This window comes from Cherax quadricarinatus, chromosome 2 (assembly GCF_038502225.1).
Source record: "Cherax quadricarinatus isolate ZL_2023a chromosome 2, ASM3850222v1, whole genome shotgun sequence".
In the NCBI taxonomy this organism is placed as follows: Eukaryota; Metazoa; Arthropoda; class Malacostraca; order Decapoda; family Parastacidae; genus Cherax; species Cherax quadricarinatus.
Window position 1 is genome coordinate 45,110,075 of NC_091293.1, and position 26,747 is coordinate 45,136,821.

General features: G+C 38.8%; 1 protein-coding gene across 4 annotated transcripts in view; it reads right to left on the minus strand.

Moving 5' to 3' along the window:
- The window catches only part of eEF1gamma (elongation factor 1-gamma), a 163,702-nt gene that overhangs the window by 70,013 nt on the left and 66,942 nt on the right, over window positions 1–26,747 (minus strand). For all 4 annotated transcript variants that reach the window (XM_070088131.1, XM_070088135.1, XM_070088134.1 and 1 more), the window contains exons 4-6: window positions 18,970–19,181; window positions 18,674–18,859; window positions 13,109–13,230 (exon numbers count right to left, since the gene is read on the minus strand). In XM_070088131.1, coding sequence (XP_069944232.1) covers window positions 13,109–13,230; window positions 18,674–18,859; window positions 18,970–19,181 — 520 coding nt within the window. The remainder of the gene's footprint in view (window positions 1–13,108; window positions 13,231–18,673; window positions 18,860–18,969; window positions 19,182–26,747) is intronic.

Below are 26,747 nucleotides of genomic sequence, written 5' to 3' on the forward strand. Positions count from 1 at the left end.
ATTGATGAGGGAAGAAAGGCGAGTGGTGCGTTGAGGTATATGTGGAGTCAAAAAACGTTATCTATGGAGGCAAAGAAGGGAATGTATGAAAGTATAGTAGTACCAACACTCTTGTATGGATGTGAATCTTGGGTGGTAAATGCAGCAGCGAGGAGATGGTTGGAGGCAGTGGAGATGTCCTGTCTAAGGGCAATGTGTGGTGTAAATATTATGCAGAAAATTCGGAGTGTGGAAATTAGAAGGTGTGGAGTTAATAAAAGCATTAGTCAGAGGGCAGAAGAGGGGTTGTTGAGGTGGTTTGGTCATTTAGAGGGGATGGATCAAAGTAGAATGACATGGAAAGCATATAAATCTATAGGGGAAGGAAAGAGGGGTAGGGGTCGTCCTCGAAAGGGTTGGAAAGAGGGGGTAAAGGAGGTTTTGTGGGCGAGGGGCTTGGACTTCCAGCAAGCGTGCATGAGCGTGTTAGATAGGAGTGACTGGAGACGAATGATACTTGGGACCTGACGATCTGTTGGAGTGTGAGCAGGGTAATATTTAGTGAAGGGATTCAGGGAAACCGGTTATTTTCTTATAGTCGGACTTGAGTCCTGGAAATGGGAAGTACAATGCCTGCACTTTAAAGGAGGGGTTTGGGATATTGGCAGTTTGGAGGGATATGTTGTGTATCTTTATACGTATATGCTTCTGAACTGTTGTATTCTGAGCACCTCTGCAAAAGCAGTGATAATGTGTGAGTGTGGTGAAAGTGTTGAATGATGATGAAAGTATTTTCTTTTTGGGGATTTTCTTTCTTTTTTGGGTCACCCTGCCTCGGTGGGAGACAACCAACTTGTTAAAAAAAAAAAAAAAAAAAAAGAAGGGAAGCTCAGCGACAATATGAAAATGACATAGCATCGAAAGTCAAGTCTAACCCGAAGCTGTTGTACAGCCACATCAGGAGGAAAACAACAGTCAAGGACCAGGTAATCAGACTGAGGAAGGGTGATGGGGAGTTCACAAGAAACGACCGAGAGGTATGTCAGGAGCTCAACACGAGATTTAAAGAAGTATTTACAGTGGAAACCAGTAGGACTCCAGGAAATCAGAACAGGGGAGTACACCAGCAAGTTGGAAGAGGTACATATAACCAAGGAGGAGGTGAAGAAGCTGCTATGCGAACTTGACACCTCAAAGGCGGTGGGACCAGACAACATATCTCCGTGGGTCCTTAAAGAGGGAGCAGAGATACTGTGTGTGCCATTAACAAAGATCTTCAACACATCAATTGAAACTGGGCAACTCCATGAGGTATGGAAGATGGCAAATGTAGTCCCAATTTTTAAAAAGGGAGACAGACATGAGGCACCAAACTAGACGTGTATCACTAACGTGTATAGTATGCAAGGTCATGGAGAAGATCATCAGGAGGAGAGTGGTGGAACACCTTGAAAGAAACAAGTGTATAATTGACAAACAGCACGGTTTCAGGGAAGGAAAATCCTGTGTCACAAACCTACTAGAGTTTTATGACAAGGTGACAGAAGTAAGACGAGAGAGGGGTGGATCGACTGCATTTTTTTGGACTGCAACGCCTTCGACATAGTTCCTCACAAGAGGTTACTGCAAAAGCTAGAGGATCAGGCACACATAACAGGAAAGGCACTGCAATGGATCAGAGAATACCTGACAGGGAGGCAACAACGAGTCATGGTACGTGACGAGGTGTCAGAGTGGGCGCCTGTGACAAGCGGGGTTCCACAGGGGTCAGTCCTAGGACCTGTGCTGTTCTTGGTATATGTGAATGACATAACGGAAGGGATAGTCTCAGAAGTGTCCTTGTTTGCAGACGATGTGAAGTTTATGAGAAGAATCAAATTGGATGAGGATCAGGCAGGACTACAAAGAGGCCTGGACAGGCTACGAGCCTGGTCCAGCAACTTGGCTCCTTGAGTTTAACCCTGCCAAATGCAAAGTCATGAAGATTGGGGAAGGGCAAAGAAGACCGCAGACACAATATAGTTTAGATGGCCAAAGACTGCAAACCTCACTCAAGGAAAAAGATCTGGGGGTGAGTATAACACTGAGCATATCTCCTGAGGCGCACATCAATCAGATAACTGCTGCAGCACACGGGTGCCTGGCAAACCTACAGATAGCGTTACGATACCTCAGTAAGGATTCGTTCAAGACTCTGTATACCATTTACATCAGGCCCATGCTGGAGTATGCAGCACCAGTTTGGAATCCACACCTTGTCAAGCACGTCAAGAAAATAGAGAAAGTGCAAAGGTTTGCAACAAGACTAGTCCCAGAGTTACAGGGATTGTCCTACGAAGAAAGGTTGAGGGAAATCGGCCTGATGACACTGGAGGACAGGAGGGTCAGGGGAGACATGATAACGACATATAAAATACTGCGCGGAATAGACAAGGTGGACAAAGACGGGATGTTCCAGAGAAGGGACACAGACACAAGTGGTCACAATTGGAAGTTGAAGACTCAGATGAATCAAAGGGATGTTAGGAAGTATTTCTTCAGTCATAGAGTAGTCAGGCCGTGGAAGAGCCTAGAAAGTGACGTAGTGGAGGCGGGAACCATACATAGTTTTAAGGCGAGGTATGATAAAGCTCATGGGGCAGGGAGAGAGAGAGAGAGGACCTAGTAGCAATCAGCGAAGAGGCGGGCCCAGGAGCTATGACTCGACCCCTGCAACCACAAATAGGTGAGTACAAATAGGTAAGCACACACACACACACACTCTCACCCATTCTTACACTCTCTCTCATACTCTCACACTCTCTCTCTCTCATTTACTCGTTTTATCTCGTTTACTCAAATCTGACCCTACATTAAGACTATAAATATTTTAAGTAATGAGTGAACTGTGTGCATTTTATCGCTCTGGGACGCTTAAATGTGGGGTGGCCTGGTATGGTAGCCTGGATGTCTACCATACATACTACACTTGATTTCTTACAATAAATACTACTAATCTCACCCTAAGGTAAGTAATGAGTGTATATATGTATTTTACTTTTTATTGTTTTATAATGCCTAGGTCTATTGCTAACTTAATATATGTTTGTGTAAACTTGTTATCTAATATTTCTATGCATTTATAAGTGGGGGGAAAAAAAGTGTCTCACTTTACGGTGATTTCCGATTTACAACGGTAGCCTGTAACTAACCTGCCGTATAAGTGGGGGGCTACTGTACAGTTAAACAATGACTTATTTCCAAATTTTGACTAGTATTGCACCTTGAAGTGTTTAATATCATAGGTATTCCTTGTGCCAGAACACCAAAACAGTAAAAAAAAAAAAAAAAAAAAAGAATTCTTCGTTCTAATTTATACTGCATATTCTATGTGCATATTCAATGCGTTATGCATTTTACATGTTTGAAGCACATACTAAAAGTAATTGAAACACATTTAATAAGTAGTGTACAGTGTTGAACATTAAACCAATAAAAAACTAAAAACAAATCAAAATTTAGATAAATTGTAAAACTTAATACAGAAGGCATATTTATGCTGCCGTTTTTTGAGGCCTTTTTTTTTTTTTAATAAAATCTCAACCCTTGTGGGGTGGGTCCCATTGTACTATGGTTTTGAAGTGTAGGTCTGTCACACGGTACTACACTGAGTTCAGCTCACTCAGATAAGATGAGCAATAAATATGAGCCTAGATACGAGAGAATGGGTCTACACGGTAAGTGTGCACCATAAAAAAAATCCTACAGCAAATTTGCAGTATATTTTTTTATGATTTTTAACCCTTTCAGGGTCCAAGGCCAAAATTGAAAGGGGTGCCCCAGTGTCCAAGAAATTTTGAAAAAAAAAAAAAAAAAAAAAAAAAAAAAAAAAAAAAAAAAAAAAAAAAAAAAAAAAAAAAAAAAAAACTTACAGAATTAAAGAGTATATTTTTGTGAAGGTAATAAAAAAAAATTCTGACCAGTACTTACCGAGATACAGTGCTGAGAAGTCGACCCAAAATGACCGGGTGGCGGCAACATCGACGATTTCCACATACGCACATTACTTTATTTTACATTTTTATAGTTTTTTTTTTCTTTTCTTTTCTAAATTTTGTCTTTTCCTACTAACATTTGGGGCCTGAGAGACCAATACTGTATATAATGTATATATATAAACTCTCTGTATTGAACACAATAACAGCACTAAAGTTATCATATTATTCTTTACCACTTTTATTTATTACAATAAACATGCACAAATCTTGTATAATACTAATGTTCTATCATATATTTACAATCATTGGACATGTTTCTAGAACTGCTGGACCTTGTGTAAATCCTTCAAACAAGGCACGATGCACAGAGGTACCTTACATTCCTCGCACATAAACCGAGTGTCTTTGCGTCTTTGTTGCTGTTGTTTTGTTTGTGCACAGACAATGCATCTCTCTTGAGATGCATTAATTATGAAGTGATCACCTTCCCTCATCAAAAGCTTGGGTATATCCTGAGGAGTTCAAGGACAGTTTTGTATAGCAGGTGTTGTTACCTGATATTTCATTATGAGTTGTCTGACAACAGAAACAAAATTCACCATACGGTGGTCTGTTGCCAGTCTTCACTTGGTACATATTATATGCATTGAGCATTGAAATGTCCATGAGATGGAAGAAAAGTTTCATGTACCACTTGTAACTCTTATGAACACAATCAACAAAGCCAATCTGCATGTCACATTTGTCAACCAAGCGCACGTTTTGTGTATAATCAATCACTGTCACTGGTTTTCGAATATGTTCATTAGTCATTCTATCAACTTTGCCACTATCTTGCATTTCGTTACAGTGAATGATTGTCAACAATGTGACATCTCGTTTGTCATGCCATGATGTTACTGGCAGACAACTGCACCTCATCACGAGCACCTGCGTTGAACCTGGGCATATATTTACGATTAGAACGCACTGTGCCACACACATCTGTCTTGTTCACTCGCAAGAAATCACTGAGTAAAGGGCTTGTGTACCAGTTATCAGTATATGTATGCTCCTTACCAAGATAAGGTGCCATCATGCTTCTCACTACGTCACCTGAGATACCCAATAACATCCTGGTATCTTTCAATGTTTTACTTCCCGTGTATACAACAATATCCAATACCAGGCTACTGTCACAGTCACAGAGTACCAACAGTTTTATACCAAAGCGTTTCCTCTTGCTCGGTATATACTGTTTGAATGACAGTCTACCTTTGAACAAAATCAAAGATTCATAAAGTACAAGATTCTTGAATGGATAAAAGTACATGTTGAACTTTTCTTTCAGATACATAAAAGCATTTCTAATCTTGTATAACCTGTCACTTCTGTCAGACCTGGTTTTGTCAGAGAAGTGCAACATACGTAACAGTAAGATAAACCTGTTCACTGGGATGATTTCACTGAAGACCGGGGTAGAAATTAGCCGATCTGTGGACCAGTATGCTTTTATATTATGCTTATAGACATGAGGCATAAGCGTTATTGTTGCAAAAAGCAAATACATTCCTGCAACAGTCGTCTCTTTCCTCCGGTGTATTCTTGACTGTGGTGATATCATCATATTTGCCGTGGTGTCCTCAAAATACTTGTTACTTTCCCAGACAATAGTTTCCATCAAGGGCTGGTCAAAGAATAGTTCAAAAAATTCCAGTTCATTGGCAGTGGTTCCAAGGGGACAAGTAGGTAGAATTCCACTGAGAGTCATCAAAGTGGTGGGGCTTGGGAACAAAATCGGGATTTTGCTGCCAATCCCAGATACGGCTTGCTGGTGGATACTGGACATCATAGGCTGGTTGTGCTGATAGTTGTGGTTGTGGTGGGCTGGTGGCTGACGCTCCGCTTTGTCCTTGAACTGAGGAGTCAGCAGCGTGGGTTCCAGCCTGGGTTGGCGAGTCACGCATGGCCGTGGCACTACCATCACCACTACCACAACCTACTGATGCCTGTGGTCTATCCATGCCAAGTGTAGCCACATCATCCTCACTTTGACTGTCTATTCCTGGTGTAGGGCCATGGTATGTACTCCATCCCCTGGGCACTGCATAGGAAACACTACCCAAGCGCATGCGGCGGCGTATATACCGATGCTTCACTGGTGAATGTGTTTCCTCACTATCACTACTCGAATGATCGTCAAGAGCAATAAAATCACAATCCACATCACTATCATCATCATTGGTAAAGTCAGAGGCCTGGCCACGCGAAAATAATAGTTTTCTCTTGCAATGAGGTACAACTGACCGTGACTAAGGAGTGCCCACACCAGAGGTAGAAGGTAGAGGATCGTCAGGGTTTTCTGCACTATTATCGATATCCTGGTCATTCCTTTCAGTCACTAACTGATCAAAGCCAAAGAATTTGTCTTCATTTCCACTTCCATCAGTCAGAACTATCAGATAGGAAGAGGAGAGTCCCAATTTTCCTTGGATCGAGAGCTGCCTTGCGATGAGGCATGGTAAACAAAGGTAAATGAGCCGGCGTTCCCACAATGCTATGTGGGCATCTAGAATTTTTGTTTATGGCGCGCACACACCACGCAGACCCGTTCTCTCACATGTAGGCCTACCAGCGTTTTTGTGCTAAATTTGACACCGCTAGAATTTTGGCGTAGATCTATGGTTTGGACCCTGAATGTAAAGCCGTAGATCTACGGCACGGACCCTGAAAGGGTTAAGGTTGTAATTTTGGTTTCTTGGTTTCATTTGATAGAAAGGAAGATATACAGTGGACCCCCGGTATTCAATGGCATCGGTATTCGATAAATCGGGTATTCGATGCACCACAAAAAATTTTCCTCGGTGTTCGATTGAAAATCCGGTATTCGATACGATTCGTACGAGACCTGTCCACATGTGGCCTGAACTGCCATGTGTGCCAGTGTTTACAAGCCAGCCAGTGTGCGCGCATCTAGGGATACATTCGGTACATTCCACATTATCCATATTATCACTGTGTTTTGTGCTTGTTTCTGCAAAATAAGTCACCATGGGCCCCAAGAAAGCTTCTAGTGCCAACCCTGTGGTAAAAAGGGTGAGAATTAGTATGAAATTAAGAAAGATTTTGAAGGGTTTGGGGCTAACCCTGAGAAGCCTATGCCAGTTGTGGAATCCATTGTGCCTACTTCAAAAATTAAGGAAATGTGTGCAGAGTGGGTTGAAGTGCAAACCTTTATGGATGAAAATCACCCTAACACAGCTATTGCAAGCCGTGCTGGTGACTATTACAATGACAATGTTGTGGCCCATTTTAGACAAATCGTAAAGGAACGTGAGGTACAGAGCTCTATGGACAGATTTGTTGTGCGACAGAGGTCCAGTGACTCTCAAGCTGGTCCTAGTGGCATTAAAAGAAGAAGGGAAGTAACCCCGGAAAAGGATTTACTACCTCAATCAAGTCCTAATGGAAGGGGATTCCCCTTCTAAACACTAACACCTCTCCCCTCCTCCCATCCCATCAATCATCACCAGATCTTCATTAAAGGTAAGTGTCAATTATTTTATTGTTATTGTAATTATTCTATTGTATTAAACTTAATATTTCATGTAGTAAAATTTTTTTTTCATACTTTTGGGTGTCTTGCATGGATTAATTTGATTTCCATTATTTCTTACGAGGGAAATTGATTCGGTTTTCGATATTATCGGTATTCGATGAGCTCTCAGGAACGGATTAATATCGAATACCGGGAGTCCACTGTAATACAGAAAAAAATATGATTTTAACTGGTTTCAAGACAAAGTAGCTTGAAATTGAGCTCAAAAATAGTAGAAATTTTCTATTTTTGCCAATATTCCAGAGTACACAAATTCAAAATGGAAAGCAATCGTAATATATGAGACCTGGGGATGCATCTAATAAGGAGAGGAAATGTTATTTTAGTGCCAGGAATATGTACACTATTCTGGACCCTATTTTTAACCCTTTGAGGGTCGACAGGCCCTCTCCGAAACTCGTTCTCAGGGTCGGCCAAATTTAAAAAAAAAAAAAATTATTTTCTCTTATGAAAATATAGAGAATCTTTTCCCGATCATAAAGACACCAAAAGTTTGAAATTTGATAGAAAACTTACGGAATTATGCTCTCGCAAAGTTAGCGGTTGCCCACTTTGAGCCCCATTTTCGGCCAATTTCACTGTGCTAGTCGACAAAAAACATGAATATTTTGCTAGAACTCCATTTTTTCTATCGAATGGGTGCAAGAAACCACTCATTTATGAAATTCAACTATCCAGTACAGTGGTCAGAATTTAGCAATTTTGCGAATTTCACACAAATTTCAAAAGATGCCAATTTCCAAATAGGGTCCAGAATAAACAAGAAAGACGTTCCTGGCACTAAAATGACATTTCCTCTAGTCATTAGTCATGTCTCAAGGCCCCTCTTATATTCTTTTGCTTTCCACTTTGAATTTTTATTTTCACAAAAAATATAAGATTTACTGTTATGCAGAGTTCTGCATTAGTGTAAAAAATGGTATAAATATTATTGGTGCACTTGTGAAAGAATATTAGACTCACCAGTTGACGTGTATTGCACGCTTTGCACAATTTGTTTACTTTTGAATTTTGGTAAAAATCGAACATTTCTGCTACTTTGAGCTCAATTTCAAGGCACCTTTCTTTGTAAAACCAGTCAAAATCATCTCAATTTCTGTAATATGTCTTCCATTCTATAAAATGAGACCAAGAAAACTAGAATACAACAATAAATACCATACGAAAATACACTGCAAAGTCGCTGATTTATTAAAAAAAAATGGTCAAAGTTTTTTTTTCTCATTATGCACTGTGTGCTGCAGGATTTTTTTTAGACTGTGCACACTGACCACATAGACCCATTCTTTCATATGAAGGCCTACCAGCTTTCTCCCACTAGATTTGAGGCCGCTAGAATTTATGAGTACTAGTACGTCAAAAAACCCTACGCGTAAGACGTACTAGTACGACGAAAACCCTCAAAGGGTTAAAGGGGAACTTACGTGCCCCTTAAATTGGCAATTTTTTAATTTTGTGTGAAATTTGCCAAATTACCAATTTCTGATCACTTTATTGGGTAGTTTCTTGTATTCAATCGATAGGAGGAATACTAGCAAAATAGACAAGTTTGGTTGACTGGAACGATGGAATTGGTCGAAAATAGGGCTCAAAGTGGGCAAAATCGCCAGTGCATAAATATCACTGAGACTGCTAACTTTGCAAGAGCATAATTCCCTAAATTTTCCTATCAAATATTGTATTTTCGGTTTCATTACCTTCAAATAGATTTTCTATCATTTCATAAGAAATTCTTTTTACATTTTTTTTTTTTTTTAAGTTCTTTGACCCTCACAACAAGATTGAGATCAAGGGTCTTGACCCTGAAAGGGTTAAGTATTTATCATATTCCACTCATTTTAGTGTTAGTTTAAAAAATGCACTATCAATTTGCATTTTTTTTTTTAAATCTTGCCACTCTCAACACCCACCCCACACACACGTTTTAATTTCTAGGTATGCCATCCTTTCACTGTCGGTCCTGTAATATTGCGCGTTTGGAGCCAGTGTCGGTCCCATAATACTACGCAAAAATTCTAGCGACTTCCAATTTTGCGGGGCATAGCTGGTAGGCCTACACATGAGAGAATGGGTCTGAGTGGTCAGAGTACACAGTATAAAAAAAAACCTGCAGCATGCAATGCATAATGAGAAAGAAAACTTACCATGTTTTTGGTTTAAAACAACGACATTGCTGTGTATTTTCGTAAGGTATTTATTGTTGTATTCTCGTTTGCTTGATCTCAATTGATAGAATGGGAGATATATTACAGAAATATGAGATGATTTTGAACGATTTACAGAATAAAAGTTGCTTGAAATTGAGCTCAAAGAAGCGGAAATGTTCGATTTTTGCCAATGTTCAAGAGTAAACAAATCACATCACGCGTCCAATGCACATCAACTGGTGGGTCTAATATGCATTCTCGAATGTGCTGGCATTGGTTATAAAATTATTACAATAATGCAGTAGGCTTCATAACAGTAAATCATCTGATTTTGTGTGAATAAAATAAAATGAAAAGCAAGTGTAATATAAGAGGGACCTAGAGATGTGACTGATGAACAGAGAAAATGATATTTTAGAGCCAGGAATGTCTGCATTGTTTACTCTGGACCCTATTTTGAAATTGGCCTTTCTTGAATTTTGTGTGAAATTGGCCAAATTACTAATTTCTGATCGCTTTACTGGGTAGATAAAATAGGTAAATGGGCAGTTTCTTGTACTCAGTTGACAGAATAAAAAGAGTACTAGTGAAACAGCTACGAGTTTGGTCAACTGGAACAATGGAATTGGCTTAAAATAGAGCTCAAAGTGGGCAAAACTGCTGATGCATAAATATCGCTGAGACTGCTAACTTTGCAAGAGCGTAATTCCTCAAGATTTCTATCAAATTTTGTACTTTTGGTTTCACTACCTTCAGAAAAAATTATCTTATTTCGTAAGAATTTTTTTTTTTAATTCATCGACCCTGGGAACAAGTTTGCGAGTAGGGATCGTGACACTCAAAGGGTTAATGAACAGAGGGTGCTTTAGCACCAGGAATATCTACATTATATATTCTGCAATATTTTTAAATACATTTTTTTTTTAATTTTGTGTAAAAGTGACTAAATTACCAACTTCTGGGCACTTAACCCTTTTGCTGACAAGATTCCTACTCACAAACTTGCTCTCAGAGTCAAAGAATTTAAAAAAAAAATTCTCATGAAATAATAAGAGAATCTTTTCCCGATGGTAATGACACCAAAGTTCAAAATCTCATGGAAAACTTACGGAATTATGCTCTTGCGAAGTTAGCGGTCTCGACGATACATATGCATCACCAATTTCACCCACTGAGCCCTATTCTTTGGCCAACTCTGTTCCAGTTGACCAAACTCATAGCTATTTTGCTAGAACTCCTATTGTTCTATCGATTGAGTACAAGAAACCGCCCATTTACCAATTTCAACTACCCAATAAAGTGATCAGAAATTGGTAATTTGGCCAATTTCATACACAATCCAAGGAAGGCCAATTTCAACATAGGGTCCAGAATTAACAATGCAAACATAACTAGCACGAAAATAAAATTTTCTCTGTTCATCAGTCACTTCTCCAGACCCCTCTTACAGTATGCTTGCTTTCCATTTTGAATTTTAATTCACTCAAAAAATAGAAGATTAACTGTTATGCAGATTACTGCATTATTGTAAAAATGGTATAAATAATATCAGCACATTTCTGAAAGCATATTAGACCTAACAGTTGACGAGTATTGGACACGTGATTTCTTTACTCGAACATCAGCAAAAATCGAACATTTCCTCTACTTTGAGCTCAATTTCGAGGTGCTTTTAGTGTGTAAACCATTCAAAATCACCTCTATCAAATGAGGCCAAGAAAACGAGAATACAACCATAAATCTCATACGAAAATACACAACAAAATCAATGTTTTCAAATAAAGTCGGAACTTTTTTTCTCATTAAGCACTGCATGCGGCAGGATCTTTTTTTTATACTGCACACACTGACCACTCAAACTCATTCTATCATATGTAGGCCTACCAGCTGTCTCCTGCAAGATTGGAAGCCGTTAGAATTTTGGTGCAGTATTACAGGACAGACACTGGCTTGCAAGCTGTAATATTACAAGACCGGCAGTGAAAGGGTTAACACAGTAGTTGTACCAAGTTTAATGTTTTTTTTTTTTGTGCCCAGTCACTAGAACAGAGGGCATACTAGTAAAATGGCAAAAAAACTGGTTAAATGGAGCAACGTAATTAATTTTAAGATTCATTTATCACGAAATCGGCGATGTACAAATCGCACTAAGACCGCTAACTTTGTGCCTGCATAATTCTGCTAGTTTTCAATCAAATTTCCAGTTTTTTTTTTCCCCCTCATAAAAAGATTTTCTACCATTTCAGAAGAAAATAATATTTTCCTTTTACCCTGTCAGTGTCCAGACCCCCAATCTGAAACTTCTCCACAGGATCCAAGAATTTTTTCTTATGAAATGGTAATCTTTTTTTTGAAGGTAATAAAACAAAGTATGAAATTTGAAGGAAAACTGACAAAATTACGGTCTTGCGAATTTTGCTGTGTCAGCGATTTTTGCCCACCGATTCCCATTTTAGGCCAATTACATTATTCCAGTCAACCAAATTCTTAGCTATTTTTTAAGTATTATTTCTATCAACTGAGCACAAGAAATTATCCAATCTACTATTTCAACTACCCAATAAAGTGATCAGAAATTGGTAATTTGGCCAATTTCACAAAAAGTTTAAAATATTCCAATATCAAAATAGGGTCTAGAATAAACAATGCAGGCATTCCTGGGACTAAAATAACATTTCCTCTGTTTATTAGTTACATTTCCAGGTTTTACAATTGAATTTCATTTTAATTTTTTATTCACAATAAATTTTTATTCACACCAAAAAATAGAAGATTTACTGACTCAAGAAATCGTAATGACACGATTGCAAACAAACCATACCCCCGGCTGGGATTGAACCCGCAGTCATAGAGTCCCAAAACTCCAGCCCGTCGCGTTACTGTTACGCAATATTGTAATAATTGTATAAATAATATCAGAGCATTCATGAACGCACATTAGACCCACCAGCTGACGCGTATTGGACGCATGGCATTATTTGTTTACTCGAACATCAGCAAAAATGGAACACTTCCGGTACTTTGAGCTCAGTTTCAAGCCATTCTACGGTTTTGACCCTGGCTCAAAGCTGTAGAACTACAGGATGGACCCTGAAAGTTTTAAAGTGGACTTTTTAAGTCCTTTAAGTGGACTTGGGGGGGGGGGGGTCCTTGTAACACTAATTATAACAGACTACCAGAAAATGGTAGTTGCCTAATAATAGATCCCTGGTTAATGGTGGATGCCTATTAACAGATCACTAAATAATGGTAAAAGCCTAATAATAGATCACAAGGTAATGGATGATTTGTTAATTTTAAAGATGGGAACATTGGCTCATGTGGCAACACTTCAGGATCAGGGTGCATCTCACAAGACAAAATGTGGTAACTATACAATTTTATTGCCTCTTTTTATCTGCACTTACCCCCCTGGGAGAGCATCAAGTGGATCTTTGGGCTTTGGTGCAGGAGGTTCTGCTGCTACTGCAGCTTCTTTTTCTTTCTTTGGCTGTTCCTTCTTAGGCTGCTCCTTCTTTGTCTTCTTCTCCTGTGGAGAAGAAATGGTCCTGAGTTCCCAGTATTTCCTTTGTTGCAAGTAGCAGCATACAAATGAATCAAAACAATATCATGGATAGGAAGAGGATAAAGAACCTAGGGATTGGCAGAGAGCATGCATAGTTCCTTTGTGTATGGAAAAGGTAATAAAAGAGAAAGAATTATAGGGAAAGAAACCTGTCGAGTACACTGGGTAAAGCGTATGGTAGAGCTATTATTGAAAGAATTAGGGATAAGACATGGTAGGATTGCAAAGGAATAAGGTGCTTTTAGGAAGAGTAGGGCAAATGTAGACCAAGCTTTTACAATTCAGCACATAAGTGAACAATAAAGGACAGGAACTTTCATTTGTATTTATGGATTTAGAAAAGGCATTTGAATGGGTGGATTAAGGGAGCAATGAGGCAGATGTTGTAAAGAGCTTATGTGGATAACAGAGGTGTGAGGGGGCAACAGGTAAAAAGAAAATGGGGTAAAGCAACTGGGACTGATAGGATCACGATAGAAATGTTAAAACTAGGTGGAGTTATAACTTTGGAGGGGGATGGGACATCTGTTCCATGTATGTATGAAAGAGGGAAAGGTACCTAGGGATTGTCAGAAAGCATGCTTCGTGTTCCTGTGTATAAAAAAATGTCAGGGGGGGGGGGGAGTGCAAAAAAAATAGGTAAAAAGCATGTTGAGTATACCAGGTAAAGTGTATGGTAATTATTATTGAAAGAATTACATGCAGAATGAAGATCAGTGAAGAGTTTTTATGAGGATAGTGAGGCTCAAGTTAGAGTATGTAGGAGAGAGGGAGATTAATTCCCAGTAAAAGTAGGACTTAGACAAGGATGTGTAATGTCACAGTGGCTGTTCAATATATTTATAGATGGGGTTGTAAGGGAAGTGAATGCAAGGGTCTTGGCAAGAGGTGTAGAATTAAAAGATAAAGAATCAAACACAAAGTGGGAGTTGTCACAGTTGCTCTTTGCTGATGACACTGTGCTTTTGGGAGATTCTGAAGAGAAGTTGCAAAAGTTGGTAGATGAATTTGGTAGGGTATGTAAAAGAAGAAAATTATAAGTGAATATAGGAAAGAGTAAAGTGATGATGATAACAAAAAGATTAGGTGACAAAAGATTGGATATCAGATTGGAGGGAGAGAGTATGGAGGAGGTGAATGTATTCAGATATTTAGGAGTGGACATGTCAGCAGATGAGTCTATGAAGAATGAGCTGAACCATAGAATTGATGAGGGGAAAAGGGCGAGTGGTGCACTTAGGAGTCTGTGGAGACAAAGAACTTTGTCCATGAAAGCAAAGAGGGAAATGTATGAGAGTATAGCTGTATCAACACTTGCATGGGTGTGAAGCATGGGTGATGAATGTTGCAACGAGAAGGCTGGAGGCAGTGGAGATTTCATGCCTGAGGAGAAGGTGTGGGATTACCAAAACTATTATCCAGAGGGCTGAGGAGGGGTTGTTGAGGTGGTTCGGACATGTAGAGAGAATGAAACAAAACAGAATAACCTTGTGAGTGTATAAATCTGTAAGGGAGGGAAGCCGGGGTAGGGGTCGACCTAGGAAGGGTTGGAGGGAGGGGGTAAAAGAGGTTTTGTGTGCGAGGGGCTTAAACTTCCAGAAAGCATGCGTGAGGGTATTTGATAGGAGTGAATGGAGACAAATAGTTTTTAATACTTGACGTGCTGTTGGAGTGTGAGCAAAGTAACATTTATGAAGGGATTCAGGGAAACCAGCAGGCTGGACTCGAGTCCTGGAGATGGGAAGTACAGTGTCTGCACTCTGAAGGAGGGGTGTTAATGTTGAAGTTTTATGACTGTAGTGTAAAGCACTGCTCTGACAAGACAGTGATGGAGTGAATGATGATGAAAGTTTTTCTTTTTTGGGCCACCCTGCCTTGGTGGGAATCAGCCAATATGTTAAAAAAACAAAGATCAGAATTGCAGATAACAGGGAGGCCATAGGAAGGGTAGGGGATGTGAAGACCAAGTGTTTACATTTAAGCATACAAGTGAACAATACACAGATAAAGGTAAAGTCTTCACTGAACTCAAGGATTTAGAAAAGGCATATGATACAGTGGATAGGGGAGCAAAGTGTGTAAATGTTCCCAATAAAGCGAATAAAATTCTTGGCTTAATATCAAGAAGTATAAATAACAGGAGTCTACAGGTTATTCTTCCATTCTATATATCATTGGTTAGGCCTCAATTTACATTATGTTGCACAGTTCTGGTCACCATATTACAGAATAGGCACAAATGCACTAAAAAGTAAAGAGAAGGATGACAAAGTTGATCCCAAGGATAGATTGAGCACTGAATCTGCCCTCTCTAGAAAGGCACAGAATTAGGTAGATGTGACTGAGGAGTATAAATGGAAAAACAGGAATAAAGGGGAGGGGGGGGGTCAATAACATGCTAAAATTAGCTAACCAGGACAGGACTCTCAACAATGAGTTTCAAGTTAAATCATACCATGGGCAGGGATTGAACTTGTGGCAAGCAAGTCATTAAACTCCAAGCCACTGGGCCAGTTGGCTACAATTAAGTCATCCAACTAGGTATATTTATGCACCACAGAGTTAGCACAAGCTCCACTGTGACCACAAATACAAGTTTTTACAGATGAATCTCCCAGCAGCATGGCTGACTCATTCACCCTGAGTTCAATCCCAATCCATGGTATGGTTTGTTTGCAATCGTGTCATTATGATTTTGTGAGTCATGGGTTCAAATTGGAAAAATTTAGATTTAGAAAGGATATAGGAAGGTACTGGTTTCATAACCAGGTTTCATAACCTGGTTGATCAGGCTCTGATCCACCAGGAGGCCTGGTCATAGACCGGGCCGCGGGGGCATTGACCTCCGGAACTCTCTCCAGGTAAACTCCATGTAATAACAACAGTGGATGAGTTGAATAAACTCCTGAATTGCATTCACTGATGTAAAAACGTTGTGTAGCTTTAAAAGTAAGTTAGACAGGTATACGAGTGGATGTGACTTGGACCCTCCTAGCATGGGCCAGTAGCCCTGCTGCAGTGCTGCTCCTTTCATACATTCTTATTTTTATAGATGGGGTTGTAAAAGAGAAGGGCAGAGCCATGAGAGTGAAAGATAGTGAACCAGGTACAAAGCAGAGATTGTTACAGTTGCTTTTTGCCAACGAATTCTTTTGGAAGATTCAGAAGAGAAGTTGAAAAGGTTGGTAAATGAATTGGGAAATTATTTAAGAGAAGAAAATTACAAGTCAACAGAGGAAAGAGGAAGGTGATTAAAGTATATATAAAAAAAAATAGGCAACAAGAGATTGAATATTAGGTCAGAGGGAGTAATGAGGAAATAAATGTGTTCAGGTATTTACAAGTGGATCTATCAGCAGATGCTTCTATGAAAGATGAGGTGAACCAAAGAACTTATGGGGAGAGGGGGAGGGGGGTCCATGGAGGCAGAAAAGGGAATGTACTAGAGTATGGTGGTATAAACACTTGTATGGGTGTAAAACATGGGTTCTGAATGTTGCAGTAAGGAAGAAGCTGGAGACAGTACACATGCCATGTTTGAGGACAATGTGTGGTGGGGTTATTATGCAGAAAATTCATGGGTTGGAGATGAAGAGGTATGGAGTTACCGAAAATATCATTCAGGAGGTGGATCTCACCTTCAAAGACCACAACAATGTATCTACCTCATCTGCTAGAAAAATGATAGGATCGATAATGAGAAGCTTCAAAACCAAGGACCTCAAGCCATTGATGATTTTCTTCAAATCACTTGTTCACTCTAGGCTGGAATACTGCTATACACTAACTGCCCCCTTCAAGGCAGGCAAAATGCAAAATTGCTGACCTGGAGAGTGTACACAGAACTTTCATGGCACATATACATACGATAAAGCACCTAAATTACTGGGAATAGTTGAAGTCCCTTGATTTGTATTCCCTGGAATGTAAGCAAGAAAGATACATGATAATATACACTTGGAAAATCCTAGAGGGATTAGTACCAAACCTGCCCACGAAAATCACTCCCTACAATAGCAAAAGACATGGCAGGAGATGCAATATCCCCCCAATAAAAAGCAGGGGCACCACGAGTACGCTAAGAGACAACACAATGCATGTCAGGGGTCCAAGTCTGTTCAACTGCCTCCCAGTATACATAAGGGGGATTACTAATAGACCCCTGGCTGTCTTCAAAAAGGCACTGGACAGGCACCTAAAGTCAGTACCTAATCAGCCGGGCTGTGGTTCATACATCAGTTGCGTGAAGCCAGCAGGAACAGCATGGTTAATTGGGCCCTGATTCACAGCGAGGCCTGGTCACAGACCGGGCCGCAGGGGCACTGGCCCTCGAAACTGTCTCTCTAGGTATACTCCAGGTAAGGATGAGGAGAAAAATAGGATGAATAGGGCATAAAAACCTGGGTATGGAAGGAGGGGTAGGAATCATCCCAGGAAAGGTTGGAGGGAGGAGTAAAGGTTTTAAGTGCTAGGGGTTTGGTCATCCAACAGGCTTGAGAGCATGTTAGATAGAAGTGGAAGCAATTAGTTTTTATGATTCGACATGCTGATGAAGTGTGATCAAGGAAGTAATTATCAAGGAATTAAGGGAAATCAGTTAGCCAGACTTGAGAAAAGGAGGTGGGAAGTACAGTGCCTGCACTCTGAAGGTAGGGATGTTGGGGTCACGAAGGTCATCTGAGCTTTCATGCCGGTGTCCTTCTGGCATGACAGTGATCTAATGAGTGACAGTAAGAGTATTTAATGTCACCCTACCTTGGTGGGAGACAATTGGTGTTAAATTATGGGTAGAGATCACTCAGTCTTAAAATATTACCAAAGATACTGCAGTGGCACATATTAGGCAATGTAAAACAGTAGAACCCCCGTATCCACTGATTAGGTATCCACAGTTTAATGTGGCCCAAAAATACGTCTTAATTTTACATAATAATGAGCCCAAAGTGCAAAAGTAGAAAGGCTAGCAGTTCTACAAAGCCTAAGAAGGCATAGTGCTTCTCGTCAGCGAAAGTGATAATTGTCCACTTAGTGTGCATAATTTATGTCAAACATTGTAATAGGTATGTACAGGACTTATATACAGGGTTTGCCACTATCCACAGTTTTGGTATTCATGGTAGGTCCTTGGAACTTATCCCCTACAGATATGGAGGTCCTTCTGTACTCAGTTTTGTCCCATTATTTCATTATCCCTAACCCAAACGGGAGAGGAACTATAAATAAATGGAGTTACTTTATCCTTTTTTTGACACTACACTGAAAGAAAAACAGGTAGAAACACTAAAAAGGAATGTTCATTACAACAATTTCTATGGAAAGAATAAGAATTTAATAAATCAAAAACAAAAAAATTAACAAAAACAAAAGGCATATTTTTTACTTAATCATGAAATACCAGAACCATTACCTTATCACTGCCACCTTGTTTCATCTTGCCCTGAACTTCTGCAAATTTCTTGTTATCAAACTGGGCCATCTTTTCACAGAGCTTGAAATCACCAATTATTGCCTTTACCTGAGGCTGGTTAATCATAGTTGTAAACCAACGATTCACATTCTGGAAGGGCTTACGGAAGGCCGGTTCCAAGGCATACTGCAATAAATTTAAGTCATAAACCCAGTATTCATAGAAAATGGACTACTTATATCATGTATAGATGAAGCTGCCAGTGGATTTAGGACAATATACAGAAAATTCTTTACCTGGTAAAGGTGAAGCAAAGTGCAGCAGACAGAGATATCTGCTAGGGAAATGCGTTCTCCAACCAAGAAAGTACGGGTAAGAAGATGAGTGTTTAATGCACCTAGTGCCTTTTTGATATCTTCCTTGGCCCGCTCAGTATTACCCTTGTTGAACTGCATGATACCCAAGCATGGAAAGACCCAAGTACATGATGCAGGAAGAATTTCATTATCTGCAAGAAAATTACGTATTCATTTCTAGCAATAATGAGAATTGATATTAAATAAAATATTCTTAACATGACTTAACTTTTCCAGTTTTATAAATTAGAAAGTAAATTTTATATTTGTATTAGCACAGAACTTGAGCCAATAGTGCAGGATTCTTGGTTTAGCAATGATCTTCTGATACAGGGCATTTTAGGTAATTTACATTTAGGTAATTTTCCTCTACAAATGACTGCAAAGTACAGTAACATCTCCATCTCAGCAACCTGTGTGCAGAAGTTGCCAGACCCTGGATTTTTAAGAACAGATTTTATAGCTTTAACTAAGAATGAAAATAAAATTTGCCACACATTTGTATCCAAGCAAAACATGTTAAATATTAGAAGCATTTCACTTAAAAACAAAAAAACAGTACATTAGCACAAAAGGCATTCTGAGAAAACTATATCTGGCATATAACAAAAACTGCTGTAACCACAATTTTTTTTTTTTAACATGTCGGCTGTCTCCCACTGAGGCAGAGTGACCTAAAATAGACAAACACCTTCACCATCATTCACACAATCTACTAGAAAACTAAGTACACCTACCATCCAACTTACGACCTGCTCGATTTACGACCGTGTTTTTTATGCCAAATTTCTGGGAAATAAACAACTATTTGTGTTGTACACATTGTTTATCCTAAACCTTACAGTATAAAATACAGTACTAACAACATAAAAAGTAAAGTAAAACATGAAATACAAAAATAAAACAAAAAAATAAAGTCATTACAAAAACGTTTTGTTGATATTCAGTAGTAAAGTTCGACATACGACCATTTTGACTTACGACCGGTTTCTCGGAACCGAACTCGGTCGTAAGTCGGATGGTAGGTGTACAGTGAATCTTCTAAAGTCTATATGGTATGTAAATAAAGTATATAATATCAATGTTCTTTAGTCTTTACACATGAATGATTGAAATTGACACAGCATGCAAGTTGGCTTAAATCAATGCATCTTTACTGTAATACATGCAAATTTCTACTGCAGATAAATATCTGTGTAAAACAATAAGTTACTACAGGGAAATTAATATCCCAACTTCAATAACAATGGAAAACTAATTTGAACCTACCAAGAAACGTTCACTTTAAAAGCCCAAAGCTAAATCAGAACAGACATTCTTCAATTGTCTCCAGGACAAATATCCCAAAACACACCGACACAAAGTATGAAGTTCAGAACTTGCACTCTACAAGTTATCAGCGTTGAAGGTTTGAAGTACATACAATACTAGTCATTAACACTTCCAGTGTTGACCCCGCAAAATTAATATCGTTACCAGTTCCACATTAAAACAAAAATGGCAGAGAATCTTTTTCTGAAGGTAATGACACCAAAACTATGAAGTTTGATGGAAAACTTATGGAATTACAGAGGCACAAAGTTAGTGATCTGGGCACAATTTACACAACAGTGATTTTGCCCGCTTTGTGTCCTATTTTAAGAAATCCAATGTTACACTTGACCAAATTCTCAGCTATTTTGCTAATATGCCCTCTGATCTATCAATTGAGCACAAGAAACCACCCATTCAACTATTACAACTACCCTATAAAATGCACATTAGTCAGTAATTCAGCCAGCTTTACACAAAATTAAAAAATACTAATTTAAAAATAGTGCAAAATACACAATGTAGACATTCCTGGCACTAAAACCTTTTCTCTGTTCATTAGTCACATCCTCAGGCCTGTCCTGTATTACACTTACCTTCCATTTTGAATTTGTAATCACACAAAAAATGCAAGATTTACACTTTCTCAAATAAAATAAAATAAAACCAGGTATGATTGGTCATGGTTTATGGCATCCCAGTAACAGAATACGACCTATTATAAAACATTAGGGTGTAAGGAAACCTTTACCATCCTCAAAAGTACTGGAAAAAATCTAATATTTCTGCTACTTAACCTTCTCGGTGTCCATGCCGCTGTTCTATGGCATTGACACCAATGTCCGTGCAGTAGTAATACTCCATGAGCTCACCTCACTCATAAGCTGTCAGAGGTAAATCTGGGTCTAAACATAATAGGTCTATGCAGTAAGTGTATACCATATAAAAAAAAAATCCTGCAGCAAGCAGTGCATGAGAAAAAAACTGCGATCGTGTTTTTGGTTTTAACCCTTAAACTGTCCAAGTAGATCTATGTTCACATGTATAGTGCTCCAAAAGTAGATCTACTTTTTTTTTTTTTTACGTATTTTCAAATATAACAAAAAAAAAAACGTAGATCAAAGTTTTTTTTACATGTTTTCAAATGTAAAAAAAAGAAAAGATTTACTTTTCTTACATACTTTCAAATGTTGAAAAAACGTAGATCTACATTTGGACAGTTTAAGGGTTAAACAGTAACTTCGTGGTGTATTTCCATGTGGTTTTTATGGCTGTACTTAAGGTTTCTTGGTCTCATTTGATAAAATGGAATATATATTACAGACAGAGGATTCTGACTGGTTTGAGGACTGAAAATAGTTTGAAAATGAGCTCAAAGTAGCAGAAATATTCAAATTTTGCCAATATTCCAGCGTAAACAAATCGCCTCATTTGTCTAATACATATCTAACTGGTTGGTTTAATATGCGTTCACAAATGCTCTACGTAACGGCCACAAAGTGTTAAAGTATGATGCAGACCCCCCCTTAAAACCCATGCCCATAAAGTAGATCATCCCTTGCACTTCTGGACATCCTTCAACCATCTAGAAAGTGATTAACTTACATTCTTTGGGGTTTCACAGAGTAAATTCCCCATGACTCATGGATGGTGTCCTAAAGTAGTGATACTGGGTCAATATGCTTTCTCTAGTAAACCTAATTTGGCCCAGATGTTTTCAATGGGGTTCAAACCTGGGGAATACCTTGGCCAATCATCGCAGAGGGTACCTCACAGGCACGAAACCAAAGAACAACAGATTTTGTGGTGTGGCAGGGAGTACTGCCTCACATAAAAACTTGCAACACTGTATGAAAGATTCGGTCAAATGATACCAGAGCGATTATTACATATAACATTGGTGAGAACATCCTGAGGCATCTATGGATGTGCCAGCGTATCAACACAGTCCTCAGGGAACCGACACAACAGGTCCTCACCCTCCACCCTCACATCAGACTTACTATTTTCCTTTATTTGATGACCTGTCAAATGTAATCCAATGATCCTTACAATTGTCTCTTGTGTCAGCTATTTACTCCTACATATATTAACCTCTTGAATGTGTCCAACATAATACTAGTACACAAAGGACACAGGTGTGCTGACATACTAATGTGCACAATTGTTCTAGGCCTCAAATTTTCCACACACTTCCATTTCAGGCCTCACTATTTCGTGCCTCCTAATTAAAAAAAAAATCCAGGGTGTGTGGATATGTGCAGGCCATTGTGAGTGCCATCGTTCAGTAAACCTAAGACTAATAATGGCTGAAACCAAGACAACAGTGCATAAATGTCACAATAAAGCCAACAGAATCCTTGGCTTCATAGCAAGAAGTATAAATAATAAAAGTTCTCAGGTTGTTCTTTAACTCTACATATCTTTGGTTAGGCCTCATTTAGATTATGCTGCGCATTTTTGGTCACCATATTACAGAATGGATATAAATGCACTGGAAAACATACAAAGGACAATGACAAAGTTGATCCCATGTATCAGAAATCTTCCCTATGAGGACAGACTGAGGGCCCTAAATCTGCGCTCTAGAAAAGTGTAGAATTAGGGGGATATGACTGAGGTGTATGAATGGTAAACAGGGGATGTAAATAGCGTGCTAAAAATATCTAAAACAGGTCCACAATCACAAATCCGGCAATCAGTTATTTGGTTCCTTCAGTTATTCGGCACTAATTTTGGCTAGCATAATTTCAAATTTCCAAGGTCGCCACACCAACCTGCTGGTAATGTTAGGTGGCGCTACTTGCTGCATAAGTCATTCCAATTTCTTTTTCTCCCTTTATTGTTTTAACCTGCTTACTTTTAGCCCTAGCCATGGTTCCAGTGAATAAAAGAAATGCTCATTATGTAAAGCACCTACACAGCACATTATCCATTAAAGATAAGGTGGCTTTGAAGCCACTGTCAGTTGTCATGAACTCAGTCTCATGAAGCAGGAGAATATGCTTTATTATTACGCTAATATCAACACTACAGCTTATTTGCCTATCACAATTGATCTAATACAACATAAGAAACAATATAAATAACATTAAACATGTTAAATACTCCAGAACGAATAATATTTGGCATAACATCGAGCAGTTCGACGGAGGTATGAAGAGGATATGGTATACAAATGCCATTCTCCTATCCCTGTCTTGGGGGCTTATATTAGAGAAAACGGAATGTAGCACAGGGCTAACTGTGATATACACTCGTACTCCACCATAAACATGAAACAAAAGTTATTTTCTCTATATAGATTATCACACATAGCATCATATGTGTAGAGAACCTAGGATAACCCAAAAAAAGTCAACGTAGATTATTTTTAATACCTGGCTTGGATTAGCCATATATGATTTTTGGTAAATATTCGACTCCCAGCCAGGGTAGAAACATTAGGCGTGTTTCTTTACACCTGTTGTCTATGTTTACCCATCAGTAAATGGGTACGTGGGTGTTAGTCGACTAGTGTGGGTGTTATCCTGAGACACTGACCTAATTTTCTTGAAATACTCTGCATAACAAGCGGCTTTCTATATAGTAGTATGTCACTGATGTCAGCTAGGCCTGTATACCTTGTACATGTACGTGTAGTAAATAAACATTATTATTATTATTATATTATTTTCTCAGTTTGTTGGGTTATCTTATTCAAACTTCGGCAATGTGTGATGGAAAGATACTTCTTCATGTACACCAAAAATGAAAGAAATAAGACCATAAATAGTGGAGTTCACTTCTCAGCCATTAGCGGCTGCTTAGCGGTATATTTTTGTACGGTTGTTATGGTTATATTCTCATTTTTTCGGTCTCATTTGATAGAATGAAAGATATATTACAGAAATAGATATGATTTTGATTGCTTTCATGACAAAAAGTACCTTGAAATTGCACTACAGTAGCGAAAATGTTGTATTCTTTAGCGAAGCTCAAGAGTAAACAAATGACGTCACCGTCCAATACCTGTCCAGCGGCCAGTCCAAATTCGAGTACAGAGTCAAGAATGGCTTGACATTATTTATACAATTATTACAATAATGCAGCAGTCTGCATAACAGTAAATCTTTATTTTTTTTTTTTTGTGAATAAAAATTCCAAATGGTAAGCAATGTATCTTCTTATGTCTTTTTTTTTTTTTTTAACAAGTCGGCCGTCTCCCACCAAGGCAGGGTGACCCAAAAAGAAAGAAAATCCCCAAAAAGAAAATACTTTCATTATCATTCAACACTTTCACCTCACTCACACAATCACTTTTTGCAGAGGTGCTCAGAATACAACAGTTCAGAAGCATATACACAAAAAGATACACAACATATCCCTCCAAACTGCCAATATCCCAAACCCCTCCTTTAACCCTTTGAGGGTCGACAGGCCCTCTCCGAAACTCGTTCTCAGGGTCGGCCAAATTTAAAAAAAAAAAAAAAAATTATTTTCTCTTATGAAAAGATAGAGAATCTTTTCCCGATCATAACGACACCAAACGTTTGAAATTTGATAGAAAACTTACGGAATTATGCTCTCGCAAAGTTAGCGGTCTCGGCGATGTTTACGCATCGGCGATTTTGCCCACTTTGAGCCCCATTTTCGGCCAATTTCACTGTACTAGTCGACAAAAAACATGAATATTTCGCTAGAACTCCATTTTTTCTATCGAATGGGTGCAAGAAACCACCCATTTATAAATTCAACTATCCAGTACAGTGGTCAGAATTTAGCAATTTTGCCAATTTCACACAAATTTCAAAAGATGCCAATTTCCGAATAGGGTCCAGAATAAACAAGAAAGACATTCCTGGCACTAAAATGACATTTCCTCTAGTCATTAGTCACGTCTCAAGGCCCCTCTTATATTCTTTTGCTTTCCACTTTGAATTTTTATTCTCACAAAAAATATAAGATTTACTGTTATGCAGACTACTGCATTAGTGTAAAAAATGGTATAAATATTATTGGTGCACTTGTGAAAGAATATTAGACTCACCAGTTGACGTGTATTGCACGCTTGGCACGATTTGTTTACTTTTGAAGTTTGGTAAAAATCGAACATTTCTGCTACTTTGAGCTCAATTTCAAGGCACCTTTCATTGTAAAACCAGTCAAAATCATCTCAATTTCAGTCCTCCCTTAAGTGACGTGTCTGACTTCACTAGGCCAGTGACGTAAGACGGTGGGAGAACTGGACCAGCCTCGCATAGGCCAGTAGGCCTGTTGCAATGTATCTTCTTATGTCTTTTTTTTTTCTTTAACAAGTTGGCCGTCTCCCACCAAGGCAGGGTGACCCAAAAAGAAAATACTTTCATTATCATTCAACACTTTCACCTCACTCGCACAATCACTTTTCCCAGAGGTGCTCAGAATACAACAGTTCAGAAGCATATACACAAAGATACACAACATATCCCTCCAAACTGCCAATATCCCAAACCCCTATTTTAAAGTGCATGCACTATACTACCCATTTCCAGGACTCAAGTCTGACTATATAAAAATAACCGGTTTCCCTGAATCCCTTCACTAAATATTACCCTGCTCACACTCCAACAGCTCATCATGTCCTAAATACCATTCATCTCCATTCACTCCTATCTAAGATGCTCACGCACACTTGCTGGAAGTCCAAGCCCCTCGCTCACAAAACCTTCTTTACCCCCTCCCTCCAACCTTTTCGAGGATGACCCCTACCCCACCTTCCTTCCCATACAGATTTATATGCTGTCCATGTCATTCTACTTTAATCCATTCTCTCTAAATGACCAAACCACCTCAACAACCCGTCTTCAGCCCTCTGATTAATACTTTTATTAATTCCACACCTTCTCCTAATTTCAACACTCTAAATTTTGTCCATAATGTTTACACCATACATTGCCCTTAGACAGGACAGCTTCACACTCATGTAAGAGTGTTGGTACTACTATACTTTCATACATTCCCTTCTTTGCCTTCATAGATAATGTTTGTCTCCACATACACCTCAATGCACCACTCGCCTTTTTTTCTTCATCAATTCTATGATTAACCTCATCCTTTATTAATCCATCTGCTGACACATCAACTCCCAAATATCTGAAAACATTCACATCTTCTATACTACTCCTCCCCAATTTGATATCCAATTTTTCTTTATCTAAATCATTTGATACCCTCATCACCTTACTCTTTTCTATATTTACTTTCAACTTTCTACCCTTACACACACTCCCAAACTCGTCCACTAACCTTTGCAATTTTTCTTTAGAATCTCCCATAAGCACAGTAGTATCAGCAAAAAGTAACTTGTCAATTCCCATTTTGTATTTGATTCCCCATAAGTTAATCCCATCCCTCTCCCGAACACCCTAGCATTTACTTCTTTTACA